Source organism: Leptinotarsa decemlineata, unplaced genomic scaffold (assembly GCF_025532065.1).
Source record: "Leptinotarsa decemlineata unplaced genomic scaffold, Ldec_3_MD MMD2_P_RNA_scaffold_2, whole genome shotgun sequence".
NCBI lineage: Eukaryota > Metazoa > Arthropoda > Insecta > Coleoptera > Chrysomelidae > Leptinotarsa > Leptinotarsa decemlineata.
The window spans coordinates 9864990-9879779 of NW_027412529.1; the positions used below are offsets into that span (position 1 = coordinate 9864990).

General features: G+C 33.7%; 1 protein-coding gene across 8 annotated transcripts in view; it reads left to right on the top strand.

Moving 5' to 3' along the window:
* Window positions 1-14790, top strand: part of LOC111505570 (Rap GTPase activating protein 1) — a 923489-nt gene that overhangs the window by 790147 nt on the left and 118552 nt on the right. Inside the window, exon 1 of one of the 8 annotated variants that reach the window (XM_023160396.2) lies at window positions 14122-14311. The exons of the other annotated variants lie outside the window; for them this stretch is intronic. Within the exon in view, the coding sequence (XP_023016164.2) occupies window positions 14297-14311 (15 nt within the window). The 5' untranslated portion in view covers window positions 14122-14296. Of the gene's footprint in view, window positions 1-14121; window positions 14312-14790 lie in introns of those variants that run through there. 8 annotated transcript variants of the gene reach the window in all.

Consider the following 14790-nt stretch of genomic DNA (forward strand, 5'->3'; position numbering starts at 1 on the left):
CGGCATTTTTATGCCTGAACCGAAATTTCAACACTTCTTTCAAAAATTGTTCCTTGCGAAGGTCGTCTCTCTCTCTCTCTCTCTCTGTACCTCTGTCAATTCGTCTCTGTATCAGTGTTGGTCTTTGAATTTTCTTCTCTATCTCTCGTATCAGCATCCGTCCGTTTGATTTTTTTTTTCAATCCTTCTCTCTTTGTGTCTATCTCATTGCACTGACTTCCTGTAAATTTAGTTCAGGAGCTAGAGCTGCGGCGTACGCAGAATCTGTCTCAGTTGGGGGAACTAACCTCCCATGAGCAGGTTAGCAAACGTTTGCAATCAAGTGGTGTTTCACCAAAACCAAAGGCGACAAAGTTCGATAAAGCCGTACTCTTACCATCTGACCTGAAAGACCACTCTCCATACAAACTAATCGGCTTCGTTAAGAAGCTGGGTTTATTTGGGCGAGTGTGAATATGTGAGCCACAATAAACCCTTAAGGGTTGCGGTGGAGGGTCGAATAGACCCTCTCACTTTGGACCTACCTACCTATCTCATTACCTGATATGTTCATCTTAAAAAACTATTTCGAACCAAGAAGCTATACACGCACATCATACATTGAAAAAAAATTGGGGGATTAATTGTTCCGTGCTTATTCAGCTTGTCAACGGATTATTTTGTTAGATATATAATTTTACTACTATCGTCTACTTCGATTTTCGGAAATTAATCATTGACAGATTTTTACGATTTGTTTAAACGAGTCTTCTGCACTCCTAACTTCATTGACTTCATATCCCTTATTTAGGTACGCCACTGTGGGACTAAGAAAGAAAGCTTTAGGACCACTCTTTATTTACCCTCTTAGCTGATCCTAACCTAACAATATTTATACGGCCACTTAGGAGCAAGTGCTTTCGCTAAAAGTATTATTTACATTTACACACAAATTTGAGCCAAGATTACCATATCGGCATAAATAATTCAGAAAGTAAAAGGAGGTGGTTTTATGACTCCATGGTTGAGAAGAATGCAATAGAATATAGGGAAGCAGTGCCCGAAGGTGTCGAATTGAAGAGCAAACATAAACATGTTAGAAAATATACCTGGTGATTGACAAAGGAAAGCATTTAATAACACATATGTTATTGGATCTATTTGAATGGTATTTACTATGTTTAACAAATATAGAGTAATATAGGCATACCTACCTCAAGGCACCTTACCCGGGCCATTAGTGTTTGTAATTTATGCCATACATATTGTGCCATTATATCTATACTGTTTGCGGGACAATCTGAACACAAATAAACCCTTTTTGCCAATTTTAACTTATAAATTTTAACATATCAATCAATTGATAATTTCAATTTCACCGATCTGGGATACTTCTGAGTAGGCTACAGTAGTACTGCAAATAAATCATAATCAGAATGGTGACACCTATTCAATGTCCATATTTTTTATTTTGATTCTTTTTACTCATGTTATGGTTAGGTATACAACTAGACGTCAACTAATACTCTTCTCCTTTCGTTCAGTCATAGAGTTCATATGGTAGTGTGGATTAGAGTGAGAAATGAGGGACAGAGAGAGATCTACTTTGAGTCATGTCATACTTCAAATCTGTTAGCTCTGTATATATGTCTGAAGGGACTAATGTTACAGATGGTAGAATTGCTTGAACTTTGAACCAATACCGATGTACGGAGGACGAAGTTTTGAAAGGGTCTTTTCTGTGCCTGGCTCCGTACAGAGAACGCGTAGTGGTGATTTAAGTAAAATTTTTGAGAATCATCCATAAGAAAGAATTTCATCTTTTGAGGTATTTATAGATGTTAATCTTGAAGTGGAATATATAAAATCTTTTTTGGAATTGTTGATTTCAACTGATCGTAGAATCATTAGGATTGTTTTACAACATTTTTTTGTATTATAGTCAAAATAGAATTTTAAAATCGCAATATCATAAAAAGCATACGATCATAAATAGCAAAAACTTTCAATTTGGTAACCTTCTTCAGCACTTATAATTGAATTTCTATAAAAAATCAAGAACCGATCTGCGCCCTTGCCTCCGCAAGTCAAGAGCTAGTCATTTCGAATGGGCACTTGTACCGCTTTCTTGTTCAAGATCCAGAAACAAGTAAGAACTATATATGGGTTGGTAAGCGAGCTAAGGATTAACGAGGTCTTACCTTTCAACGTGTGATTCCGAACACGGGTTGGACGGTAGCAAGTAAGATCGATCGTTCAGACTAGGGCTTGAACCACCGACCAACACGGCAGTCAATTCGAGTGAGTGAACAAAGCACCCACGCCGAACAGCTTGGCTACCGACCGACCATATGTTCCATATATTTGTCAATAGATTGATTTAAAAATAAATTCCTGAACTTTCCTTAAACTTTTTTTTCGAAAGTGCATGATGTTTTGTGATTGACATTTCTATATTGCAATTGACGTTACCTTCATTGGTGTTGGCACTAAAAGAAATAGCTTTCGCTTTCGCTGGCATCAGAAAGCAAGACTGAGTATGTTATTCAAATGCAGAATGAAATTATATGTCAAGTTGATAGTTGTTGCAGAACGATCAGAGCCTACGCGAGTCTTCGAGCATAAGAAAAAAAAATAGTATCTTTTATACGGAGAAAATGAGTTGTGTGCCACAAAAAACAACACTTTTTTTCTAGTAGTGGATAATAATAATAATGATATGGTAAAGTTGAAATATCTACCTATTCGATTCTAAAAATTATTTAATACGAGGGTTGCCTTTTATATTTCGGGATTAGAGATCAAAAACAAATATTAATAATCGAAAACCACTTCATTGTTTTTCAAAATATTCCCCATGAAGATCTATACACTTCTGCATATGTTTCAACCAATTGTCGAAGTACTTTTGCCACTCTAATTGAGATATCACCAAAACATGCATTCTGAATGCAGGAACTGCTTCTTCAGGTGTCGAAAAACGTTGACCTCTCAGTTTGTTTTTTACGTGCGGGAATAAAAAGAAGTCATTCGGTGCCAAGTCAGGACTATACGGCGGATGATTCATCAATCGATGTTTTGGGTGCTCAAAAATGCAGTTGTTTGAGCCGATGTGTGAGAGCTCGCATTGTCGTGGTGAAGAGTGATCTTCGGCGATTGGTTTTCCTGATTTCTTGGAAGACAACTGGTGAACAAATGGTTGTGTACCACTCAGAATTGACTGTTCTGCGTTGTTCTAGTGGTACGGTTGCGACATGTCAGGCGACCATTTGGTTGGAAGTGCTTCGTGCGCGAACAACTTTTGTTGGATTTGGCTCTTCTTGAAACACCCATACAGTCGACTGCTGTTTACTGTCGGACTCATACGCGTAAATCCACGATTTATCACCTGTCACGATGTCATAAACATGTTTCGAAGTACCACGATCGTATTTTTTGAGAATTTCCTTCGACCAATTGACACGAGCCTTTTTTTGAGCGATTGACAAATTGTGTGGGATCCAACGCGAACAAATTTTTTTGACTGTCAAATGTTTATGCAATATTGAACGTATGCTGGTCCCACTAATGCCTAAAGTTGTCTCAATCTCACGATAGGTCACATGACGATCTTGCAATATCAGTTCTCGCACAGCATCAATGGTTTTCGGAACAAAAACTATTTTGGACGACCCTCACGAAATTCGTCTTGGAGTGAACTACGACCACGATTGAATTCACCAAACCATCAATAAACACTGGTCCTTGATGGAGCTTCATCGCCAAAAATTGAATTGAGTTCATCCATGCACTGTTGCTAAGTTAATCCACGTCGATAGTTGTCAAAAATAATCGCACGAAAATGTTCACGATTTAATTCCATTTTTGGGCCGAGATGAATCTTTTAAGTTACTGTAAACAACACAAATAGCGCGCATATGTCAGAATGTTCTGAGTACGTACAATCTCACAAATGTCCAACTTTACGATAGAGCTGTCAGTTGCCAGATTGCAACACTAGGGTTGCCAAATCCGGAAACATAAAAGGCAACCTGTCGTACATAGAAATATACACTATCACTGATTAAGATAGTATGTATTTATTTTATATTCGAAAAATAAGACATCTCTATGAAAATTGCGATGATGTAGTCCAAAAATTTGCTTGATGGGGCGGGTAAGTAGTGATTCAATATATATTAATATGCATTTTTGAGTAAAAGAAACGTTTTGGAATGTAATAATCGTTTTCTATGCCTAGTACCGCTATGCAATTTGAATATACGCAACACAATATAACATAATATTGCAACCCTTTGTATCAAACCGCATATGATCCTCCGGAGTTTTTCGTTAAAACCATCAGAATTTACTAGGTCAGCGTTTCGCGTCTCCGTAGCGCCCATAAACTGTAATTTCTCGTGATAACTGTTCAAGCCCCGTTTACCTATAAGACCGTATCATAAAAACTAGTAACTCCAATTTCGGTTTATAGGCCATTGTGATTATGGATTCCCGTAGAAAAAAATGCAGTTCGATCTCAGGCCATTGTGTCAGAATTGATGGGACAGATGCTGATCGACACGCCGATGTAATCGGTGCGTGAGATCTATGCGAATATGCGTGTCCCAGTTATAATAAGTGTAATAAGTACAAAAATTAATTATTAGTCCTCCCAGGACAGATGTCTGTAACAAAATAGACATGAATTGTTCACAAGTTATACCACTAAATAAAAAAAAATACTGAAAATTGTTCAACAAAACGCAAAATACGTATTATTCATCCAAATTTATTGTATCGCCTTCAAAGTAGACCCTTTCTGAAGAATACACTTGCGTCAAATGAATCATCAAAACATTCTTTGAGCACATGTTTTTGGACCGACTTCAATACTCGCTACGAATTCTCTTTTATGTCATCCATCCACTGAAAACGGGTGCCTCAAAGTGGTAATTTGAGTTTTAGAAAAAGAAAAATTCTGCCAGTGCCATATCAGGTGAATACGGTGGCTGTTTGATAGGGTTTGTTGAGTTTTTGGCCAGAAATTCGTAGACAATGATGGTCTTGTGAGATGTTGCGTTATCGTGGTGCAAAATTTATGATTTTTTTCCACATATCCCGCGCAGATAATATTCTTCATTTACTATCTTACCTTCTGACGATAATTCTGAAGGTTATTGTCAGGTTTGCATTGTAACTGTCTCATCGACAGTTACAATGCGTTTTATGATTGTGGGGTCGAAATTGACTCGTTTTCAGATCTTCTAGTACTGGTTGAATGGCAATGCGTTTCAGGCCTAAAACATCGTTTAAAATGGTACGAACTGATTCATGAGATGTAAAAATTTCAGCAACTATCTCTCCCAGACTTAAGCGACGATTTTCAGTTATCATTTCCTTTACTTTAGCTATATTCAGTTGAGGATGTTGATGGCTGACTAGAGCGAGACAAATCTTCCACCACATCTCGACCCTTCCAAATGCACCGTAAGTCTTCTGCAAAATTTTCAGCACTTCAGCACATGAATTTCCATTTGCAATGCGAAGTTCAAGAAAATTATCTGTTCGATACTTTTATCAATTGTAAAAGTCGCAAATACGTTTGAGGTTGATTAACAAAGTGAGTACTGTAAACAAACTAAATGACAGGTGCTGCTCAAACTCTCAATATAGACGACAGATTTCGATAATCACTAAATGCGGGTTTTTCAAATGATCGATTCCCGGTACTTTCTTGATAGATGTGTTACTGTGATACCTTGGAAAAATTCAGCCATTCCTGTATATATAACTCAAATAGTCATTATCTCAAATGTCAATCAAATTCCATAAATTTTTTAGGTGCCACATAAGAATAAGGGCCACTCTATAAGAAGGTCTGTAAATTTGTAGAAAATGTCATTTCAGTAACTCAATAATTTTGTTCACTCGGTAAATCAAGTCTTTAATTTTGACGTATTTTAGCTTTAAAGTTTTAATGCGATTGCGATTCGATTCTTAATACTAATATTAGACTTTCTCATGAAATACTTTTTTGGTGCAGAGGGTTGAGCCTGGTTTACACAAACTAAAGGCCTGCATATCCACATATACTATTGAAGAAAAGAGAAATGAAACTTTGTATGTTTTTTACCACTTTTATTTGTAACTAACGTTACTGCAGTTTCGTCCTATACGGACATTCTCAAACTTATACAATAAAGTTTATTGTATAAGTTCGTTACAAATAAAAGTGGTAAAATTTACATATAATATTCATTGACAAAATATTGGCGTTGCTAAAATAATGTAGATCTGGTTAGAATGTGTGCAAATTTATAGTTTTCTGAATTTGGCGAGGCAACTATCTTGATTGTTTGATAATTTGATTAAATCTCGTGATGTCACGTTGAATGAAAATCACATGAAAATCACTAGGGCCAAATCAGGGGGGCTATTTAAAACAAGTTTTGTTGATCATTCTGCCTAATTAAGAAATATCGTGTATTTTATACATATTGTCGTGTTTCTGTAACCATTTTTTATTACTGTCAGTGAGACATCACTTTGAAAAATGTCATTTTCGAGGAGAATGCCCACGTCTTCGATGCGCCCCTGGAGGTTCATGAGCAATAACAGGAAAGGAAGACGGTTTGTCTCCGTCCGGTACGTGCAGGTTTAACCGATGGGCCTCAATAAGGCATCGTCTGGAAACTTTTTACAGATAACTCAAGAGTTTTTAGTGCCGTACGCGAATAACCTACTCGGCGAAGTGGTTGGCATATATAAAGCAAAATAAGATGTTATAGCCCGGGTATTTTATGAAATTTGCCACTATTAAACGAAATTTAAAAAAGGAAAGAACTTTCTTCAGGTTATTACCCCGACGGATGTTGAACAATACTCGTATATACTAAAATTCCATAATAGTTGGCTATACATTTTCAGAAATATTATTGCAATGAAACAAAAACATTATTGTCAGGTTGTGATTCTATATATTTTATCAGATGATAAAATATATAGAATTCCTTTGTGTAATATAGTATCAAATAAGGTATAAAAAATTGAAATTCAGGTTCAGACTCAAAAAGAATTAACATATGTGGTTCATTTCAAATCAACACCCCCGTACATCAGAGCTTCGAAATTTCTGTCTTCAGTATTTCCTTATACAATTTTATTGCCTAATAATTGGTCTCAAATGTAAATATTTTGATAATAGGGTGTACAAAAAAAAGATCGTATTCCTGATTAATAAGTTTTTGAGTTATAACCGATGAAATTATCAACCTTTTTATATTCTTAAACATTGTATTTGAGTGAATTAAATAAAGTCAGGCGTTCTTGCAGGCCAGTTCCACCCGTGCTTATTCAATGATTTGGAAAGTCTTGTTTTAAAAATCATCCAAATCCCTGGTGAACACCAGCGTTGATGGTAACGATATCCCAAAAGAAACCAGCGATGTCACTCGTAAGTAATGTTCTTTGGGCGAGCTAATAAGTCATAACATCGAATTTTAATTAGAAAAAAAATATTTATAACATAATACGAGGTTTAGGTAGAAACTCTTTTTATTACTTTTATCCACAACGGAAACTTTATTTCCTCCAATATACTCTCCTCCACTCTACACTTTTTCATTCGAATTTTCCATTGTTCAAAATGATGTTTCAAAATATTTTCTGAAGGTTTCTCTCAGTTTCATAGTTCTCTTCGCTGCTTCCACTGTATCAAACTTGGTTCCTTTCTATGCTTCCTTCACTTTCGGGAATATAAAAAATTCAAACGGAGTTAGATATGGTAAGTAAGGTGGTTGTTCCTTCACAGGTATTCCATGCTTGGCCAAAAATTACTAAATAATCAGTACAGCTGGAGTTTTGTTCTGATGATGCATACACAATTTGTTCTTTCACACTTCCAGGCGCGATCTTAACGGGAAGAAATTGCCTATTTCCTCAATGTTTTCGTAGTTGAAGGACGTACTGGGTGTGACGTATGGTATTGTGTTGTATTGTTTCACCAATTAACACGCCTTCCATACGGCTTTAACTGGTGTTTGGAGAGATCGAGTATAAAACCATTACGACTGATAGGAAATTTGTTTCTAATTCTCTGGTTGTGCAGTTCTTCATTCTCGTTTATTCGTAATTCTCAACTGATGGAGCTTCAATAAATCTCGTATGATTTTCGTTACTAGAATTTCTTCACCACCGACAGCAGACGAGACTTTTAGTGAGAACTATATCTCATTGTATAATAAACCTTCAAGCTTGATGCTATACGTGGCATTCCATTAAAAGAACTGTTTCTGTCGCTACCAGTGGCGACTTTATGGTGAACGAGAAAAGTTGTGAGGTACTCTAATAAATAGCTTTCTTTGTATGTATATTTGTGAGACTGAGGGTGAAAAGCAAATTTGGTTTATTCACGGCTTCTTTGGCGGCACCGACACCCTTCCGGAAGCGTACATTTCATGTAATCTCATTAAGAAACTGACATAATGAATAACTTTTTTCGGATTTTAACAAGGTAAATCAAATATATTTCGGCTACTAATTCATTCAATCGTAAATTTGCTTTCGCATATGCTAATTTGTTACAGAAACTACAGTTTTTCGACAAAAATCACTCGGAATTTACATGAGAAAAATGCTTTAATCTTTTTTTTCTTATGATTACGAATAAGTTGACTTCATCTTGAAATATCAACTATGATTCGAAATGTTTTTAAAGGCAATAATGTACAAACTAGGATCAAAAATTGCTATTCTTGTTTGTAGATGTAGGATTTTGAATGCATAAATAAATGCATTAATGAATGAATAGCCTTTGCGTTTGCTATCTTCCATTGAAGGAAGAAGTAATAAATAATTAACATTCCATTCATTGACGTTCTCAACATTGACCTTGATATTGTCATTTCTGAGATAGAGCGGACAATCATCAAGATTGGGCAGTTGTTTTTCGCCAGTATTTCATCGATATTTTTTGATGTAGATGGATTGGTAACAGTTCGTTAAATATTTTGTGGGAATGCTTAAAGACTTCAATTTATGAAACTCAATGAGAAAACTATCGCGATTATTAGAAATCGCAACTTTTTCATTCGTTTCAACTATAAACTGCTCCGATAAATTTATTGGACGAATATGTCTGCTTATTATCGAAGTAATCTTGAAAGTTCATTGAAAACTGCATATTTAATTAGTTTTTGGACAATGAGCGTGCGTCTCATAGCTTTTTTGAAATAGTAAAAATAATTGTAATTTTTCCTAATGGAAGATTAGTTTTTTCCAAAATTATAACACGAGAAGGTTCATTTTTTTCTAATTTTATAACATCGACTTTTTATCACAATAATCGTAATTGATCTGATTTTTCAGAATTGGTTGGGACTTCAAAAGCGTCGTGATTTTCAACGACGGAATTTCAGATTGCTTTGTAGCTTTATAATTTTATAGGAACAACTTTTAATATACTGTGTAGATATTTATGTATGTTAATGTGTATACATATACTGTATACTATAAACATTACATACAATCATAAACGAACCATTTGGAAAATATTGAGTTGGGTTTTCTTAACAAAATTCATAAAACTATGACATTGGGACACAACTATTACATATTTTTCATATAATTCATTGACCTTATTTCTTTCTGATGACAAATTGACCAATTTACCGAAGATACTACACAGTCATCACGTAATTTTTGGCGTTCCAAGAACAGAAGCTAAATTATTATCATTTTGTTCGAGGTCAATACGACCAGACCAGTTTGGTACAGTCAAATTGACGACACCTTGTCTGATCGGGTCTTTCCTAATGGCCTTTGTACGTGTAATTAACCATGTTGTTTTAAATGCACGTCTCTTATTCTAAAAGTGGTGCTTGAGTGCATGTTTATTTTATTTGTGTAGATGTCAAAGTAGCTATAGGTATAATAAATATAGTTTAAAAAACTAAGAAACACGCTTTTAAAGATCATCGAACTAGAAACTTAAAAATATTTTTTTTAAATAAGCTCGAAACAATAAGCGACGGGCGCTTGATATACAAAAAATATGGCACAAAACATATCTACATACAGGTGAAGATAATATAAAGCGTGTATAAAGAAATACTTTTCTTATAAATTTCTAGTCAAGATTGATAAGTAGTACATGAATTGGAACTTTATAGGCAGTACGTCATCTATTGCCGAATTTGGAATCCTGCACATGTTTGTATAATATTTATTGAATTCTTTGAGATCATAAAAATGATATAGAATACGTCACATAAATATAAATATAACAGTTCACAAACAGAGGTATAAATAAAATCATCAGTCCTCTCGCTGAATCAAATATACCGCCGTTCTGTAAAAGCAACCGTTATCCAAAATTTCCTTCAAGTTTGGATTTGAAAATTTCTTTTTTTTCACGATTGTTCATGGAAGATTATTGAATAAAAATGTTTTTTCATCCTTATCTTACCACCATGTTTCGTTGAGCACGTTTGAAGTTCATAGTTTCGATGATAATCTTATAAATATTTCTTGAAAAATAGTATGCACTTGTTAATGTATATTCATGCTACACACATCATTCTATTTTCCATAAAAACATTTTTTGCAAATAAAAACGAGGGATTTCAAAAAAGGTTTAATGAGTCCGTCGAAAATACTTGTTTTTTTTTATTACTTCACGACAAAAGTTTCAATTTTGGCGTTTGACGAATAATACAAGCCTTATTATTTTATTATTATTAAAAATTGACAATTTCACTCGCGAATGAGTCGAAAATTATTGACTTTCAGAAAAAAACTGTATCAACTTTGAAATTGATGATACAATGAATTTTGGTACAATTGGGTGCTGTTTAGCAAAATTATACAGTATCGCCATAGGTATTTTATCTTGAATGATTTGCCTAATCATTCAGTTGCGGAAAATAACAAATTTTAAAACGATCCATTTTACTGGAGAGACCACACATTAAACTGATAGCTTTTTCAATAACCGAGGTTAAAACGTTTAGTTTGCGGCTAGCCTAATTGTGATTTTAAGATTACCATTATTTGTAAAACTATATACTGTATTGGAGTATTGCAAGTAACACACCTACGAATAACTGTTATTGAGTTTTTATTTGTTGATACATTGTATCTCCCAGTTATACTGTTTTTTTGAATGCCACACAGTGACTATAAGTGTGATGTCAACTTTGTTTAACACACTATAAATATGTAAACATAATTGTTTATACAAATCCGTCAAAGGTTTATTTTGAAAATGTAAACATTACAACGGTCTATTCAACTTGGTGGTATTGGTATTTATTCTATGAGTTGATTATCGAAGAAGCAAAACAAATTGACGATAGTAAATATATAGTTTTTCATAGGAGTGCAACAAGTTTTATTCACCACCATTTATATATACAGGGCGATGGATATTTATTTTTCTGGGTCTTGTTTTCATCTTATTCAGTGATGATATCATTAACAAATAAATAGAGTCGCATTAAACACATCAACAGTCACATGAAACAGTCCAAAAAATTTCATGAAATTGCAGTAGAGAAATTATATAGGGAAGTGAAATTAATAGTTGAACTTGAAAATAATCAATTTTTAGTATATTTTTGGTTTTCGAAACGTTGGAATAGGTAGTTATCAAATATTTCGTATTTTTTTTAATAACTCGTATTCTGATATATGATAGAAAAAGAATGTTGGTGTACACATGTTCAAGAAATTGGTTCAAAATGGGCCCGTCCATTTACAAGGACTCAAATTTGAGGTGTTTTTTTATATAGTTCACTCTGGTGAAATCCGGTCCATTTGTATATTGACTCGTATGTTCGCGTACCATTTTTCTATGATGGCACAGAATGTATGTACACTTTGGAATGGAGCAAACTTGTTTCATACAGAGTGACCCAAATCATGACGTCGAAAAAAAAACTCGTCGCATCGAGAAAATATCACAAGTATGATATTCGATATTTTATTATTTTTTACGATTTCCTCCAGTGTCATTTGGAATTAAGTAGTAACTCCTTCGCTGGTGTACAGAGCCGTAGTTTCCCCATTAGCAACAATATCAGAAATATTTTATTCATCTTTTCCATGCAAATTTCATGATTTCTTTTAATATGTTCTAAAGATTATTTTCTGTTCTTCTAAACCTCTTTCAATGCCGCATTCAATGAAGCAACGAAATTGCTGTTTTTCTTGGGTTACGCTTTAATAATAATAATCGTCTTTATTATTTTCAAATGAATATATACAAAAAAAGAACAAAAAATACTGAGAACTATCCTAGATATTTTTGAAAATCAAGGATGAAGTTCGTTTTTGTTAGGTGTTTCACACCATCAAAAATATTCTTCCTATATAATTTTATAGGTTTATAGTATTAGGTTGCCACAGCTCACTGGGAATTTAATTTCGAAACTTCACAAATTGAATCACACAGACTAATTTTATCTCAACTGTCTGACGAATATTTAAAAAAAAATACACAGTAGTGCATGGCAAATCGTGTTAGAGTGAAATGCTTTATTTCATTAAAATAAGATACATCCTAATATACAACAATGATAATAATGTTTACATTAATATACATATAAACACAATAATAGAATAAAAGATCTACTGATATTTGTTAACAAGTAGTCTTACCTACAATAATCGAAAATACAAATAAAAATAATACATAATAATTTGGTATCACCTAAATGGTATCTTAAATGGTCTCTAATAGATATCTTTCGAACAGAATAAGACTGTTAGAAGACTTTACACTTCCAGCTAGACTGTTATACTTAATAAATTCTTTAAAAATTAATGTTTTACTGTTGAACGTTTTTGTTTGATTATTTACATACAAATTATTTCTTATTCTAGTATGTATACTGATGGATTTGATTATGAAAAATTACAAATTTGTCAAAATATGAAGATTATGCAACATTTTGTAAATATAAATCATCGTTAAATTTGTAATCCTACTTTCTATAGATAACCATTCAGAGTATTTAACATTAAAGATATATGGGTACTCCTGTCACATGTCAAAATAATCTTCATTGCGCGATTCTGTAGTTTTTGAAGTGTTTCCATTTTATTTAAATCACCTGTTTATGGAAGAGTGGTATAATATTCGAAATGTGGTTGTGTAATGGTCTTATATACAGTAATCCGTGATTGAATAGTTTAGTGTTGGGACACTCTTGTGAATAAATATAATTTCTTCAAAATTTTTTTCTATATGTAAGTGAAACGGTTATTCATTGATAGATGCTTGTCCAACATGGATCCTAGATATTTGAATTCAGTAATGAGCTCAATTTTGCCATTTTCAATTTTTATTTCAATTTGATTTGAATCTAATTATCTGTACTTAAACGGTGTAGTAAGTATCATAGCCTTTGTTTTGTTGACATTCAGCTTCAATTTATTTGTTTTTGAATATGTAGCAATATTATTCAATGCTTCATTCATTCTTTGAATAGCTTTATCTATATCTCTATCACTAACCGATACTAGGGCATCATCAGCAAAATAATGTTCATAATCACATTCATTACATTTACTAATATCATCAAGGTGAATTAAGAATAGCAATGGCCCTAAAATACTTCCTTGCGGAACCCGGTTCTTCTTTCTTGGGACTTTGTTATCGAAATGAAACTATTACTGACGAGAAGTGATTCACCGAAACTGATCTGCAGATGATCACTTGATTGATTTCAGCGATGTCCGGCTGCTGGTGAAATATTTTAGGTGGTCGAAATAATTATTTTTCATTTCCCTTTTTCTCTCGTTGCCTGAAATTATTTGGTGATATTTTTTTGAAAGGTAGTTGCAGTCTATTCGAAATTTGTTATTTCATTGACATATATTATGTTTCATTGATGCATTCACCTTATGAAGGTACCGTGGAAACTTTTGAAACGTGAGACACATACTTGCCTCTACATTCGTCCTATCCACATGGTGCTTGTGAAACACTCTCTAAAAGATAATTAGGTGAGGCATAGTCTCTACGGAAATGCAGTCGAAAATGAAAACATACGACACATTTAACGAGGCGTAGACCTCAACTAAAATAGACCGCCAGTGATGGCAGACACCCGGTGTGAATAGGTCGCTCGAATTTTAGTGAATACACAAAACGTAGACGAAACAGAATAAATCATTGTTCTGCACCGCCCTCGGTTTCAGTCTGAACGCATATTTTCTAATACATAAACGTTTAAATCTCATTGTTCTTCCAGTGGATTTATAGCTGGCGGAGATTAAGGATTGGGCCATCGTACCGTCTCGAGCGAAATAAGAATTCGTGAGTGAGGCTGAAATGAAATTTAAAGAGGTATTATACAAGTATTAGTTTGCTTTTCCATTTCAGTGAAACCGCTCGTTAATAAGTTATAGAGTTTCATAAACTCATTTAAAAATTGTGCAATTTGTGCAGTCCTACGATTTCGAAACTGAAATTAAACTGCAACAATTTCCTCAGCAAACAAGCTCGTTTATGGGGCTACAATCATTTTTATTAATGATTGAACAACTGAAACTGTATAACTAATTTAATATACTCGTATGTATCGATAAGTTTTGAAATAAAAAAAATAGTAGGATGAAACCCATTGAAAAAGAAGAAATTATAACAGAAATGAAAGGAAAAATAAATCAATTTAACATGGAACGTTGTACGAGTAATCAAAGTGTTAATTTTAATAAATATCTCAAAATTGTTTTTTTTGTTTTTTGCATTTTCTAAGAACATTCATCATAGTAACGTATATTTGTACACTATCACACGTGAATTTTCAATTGAAAATTAGGGTG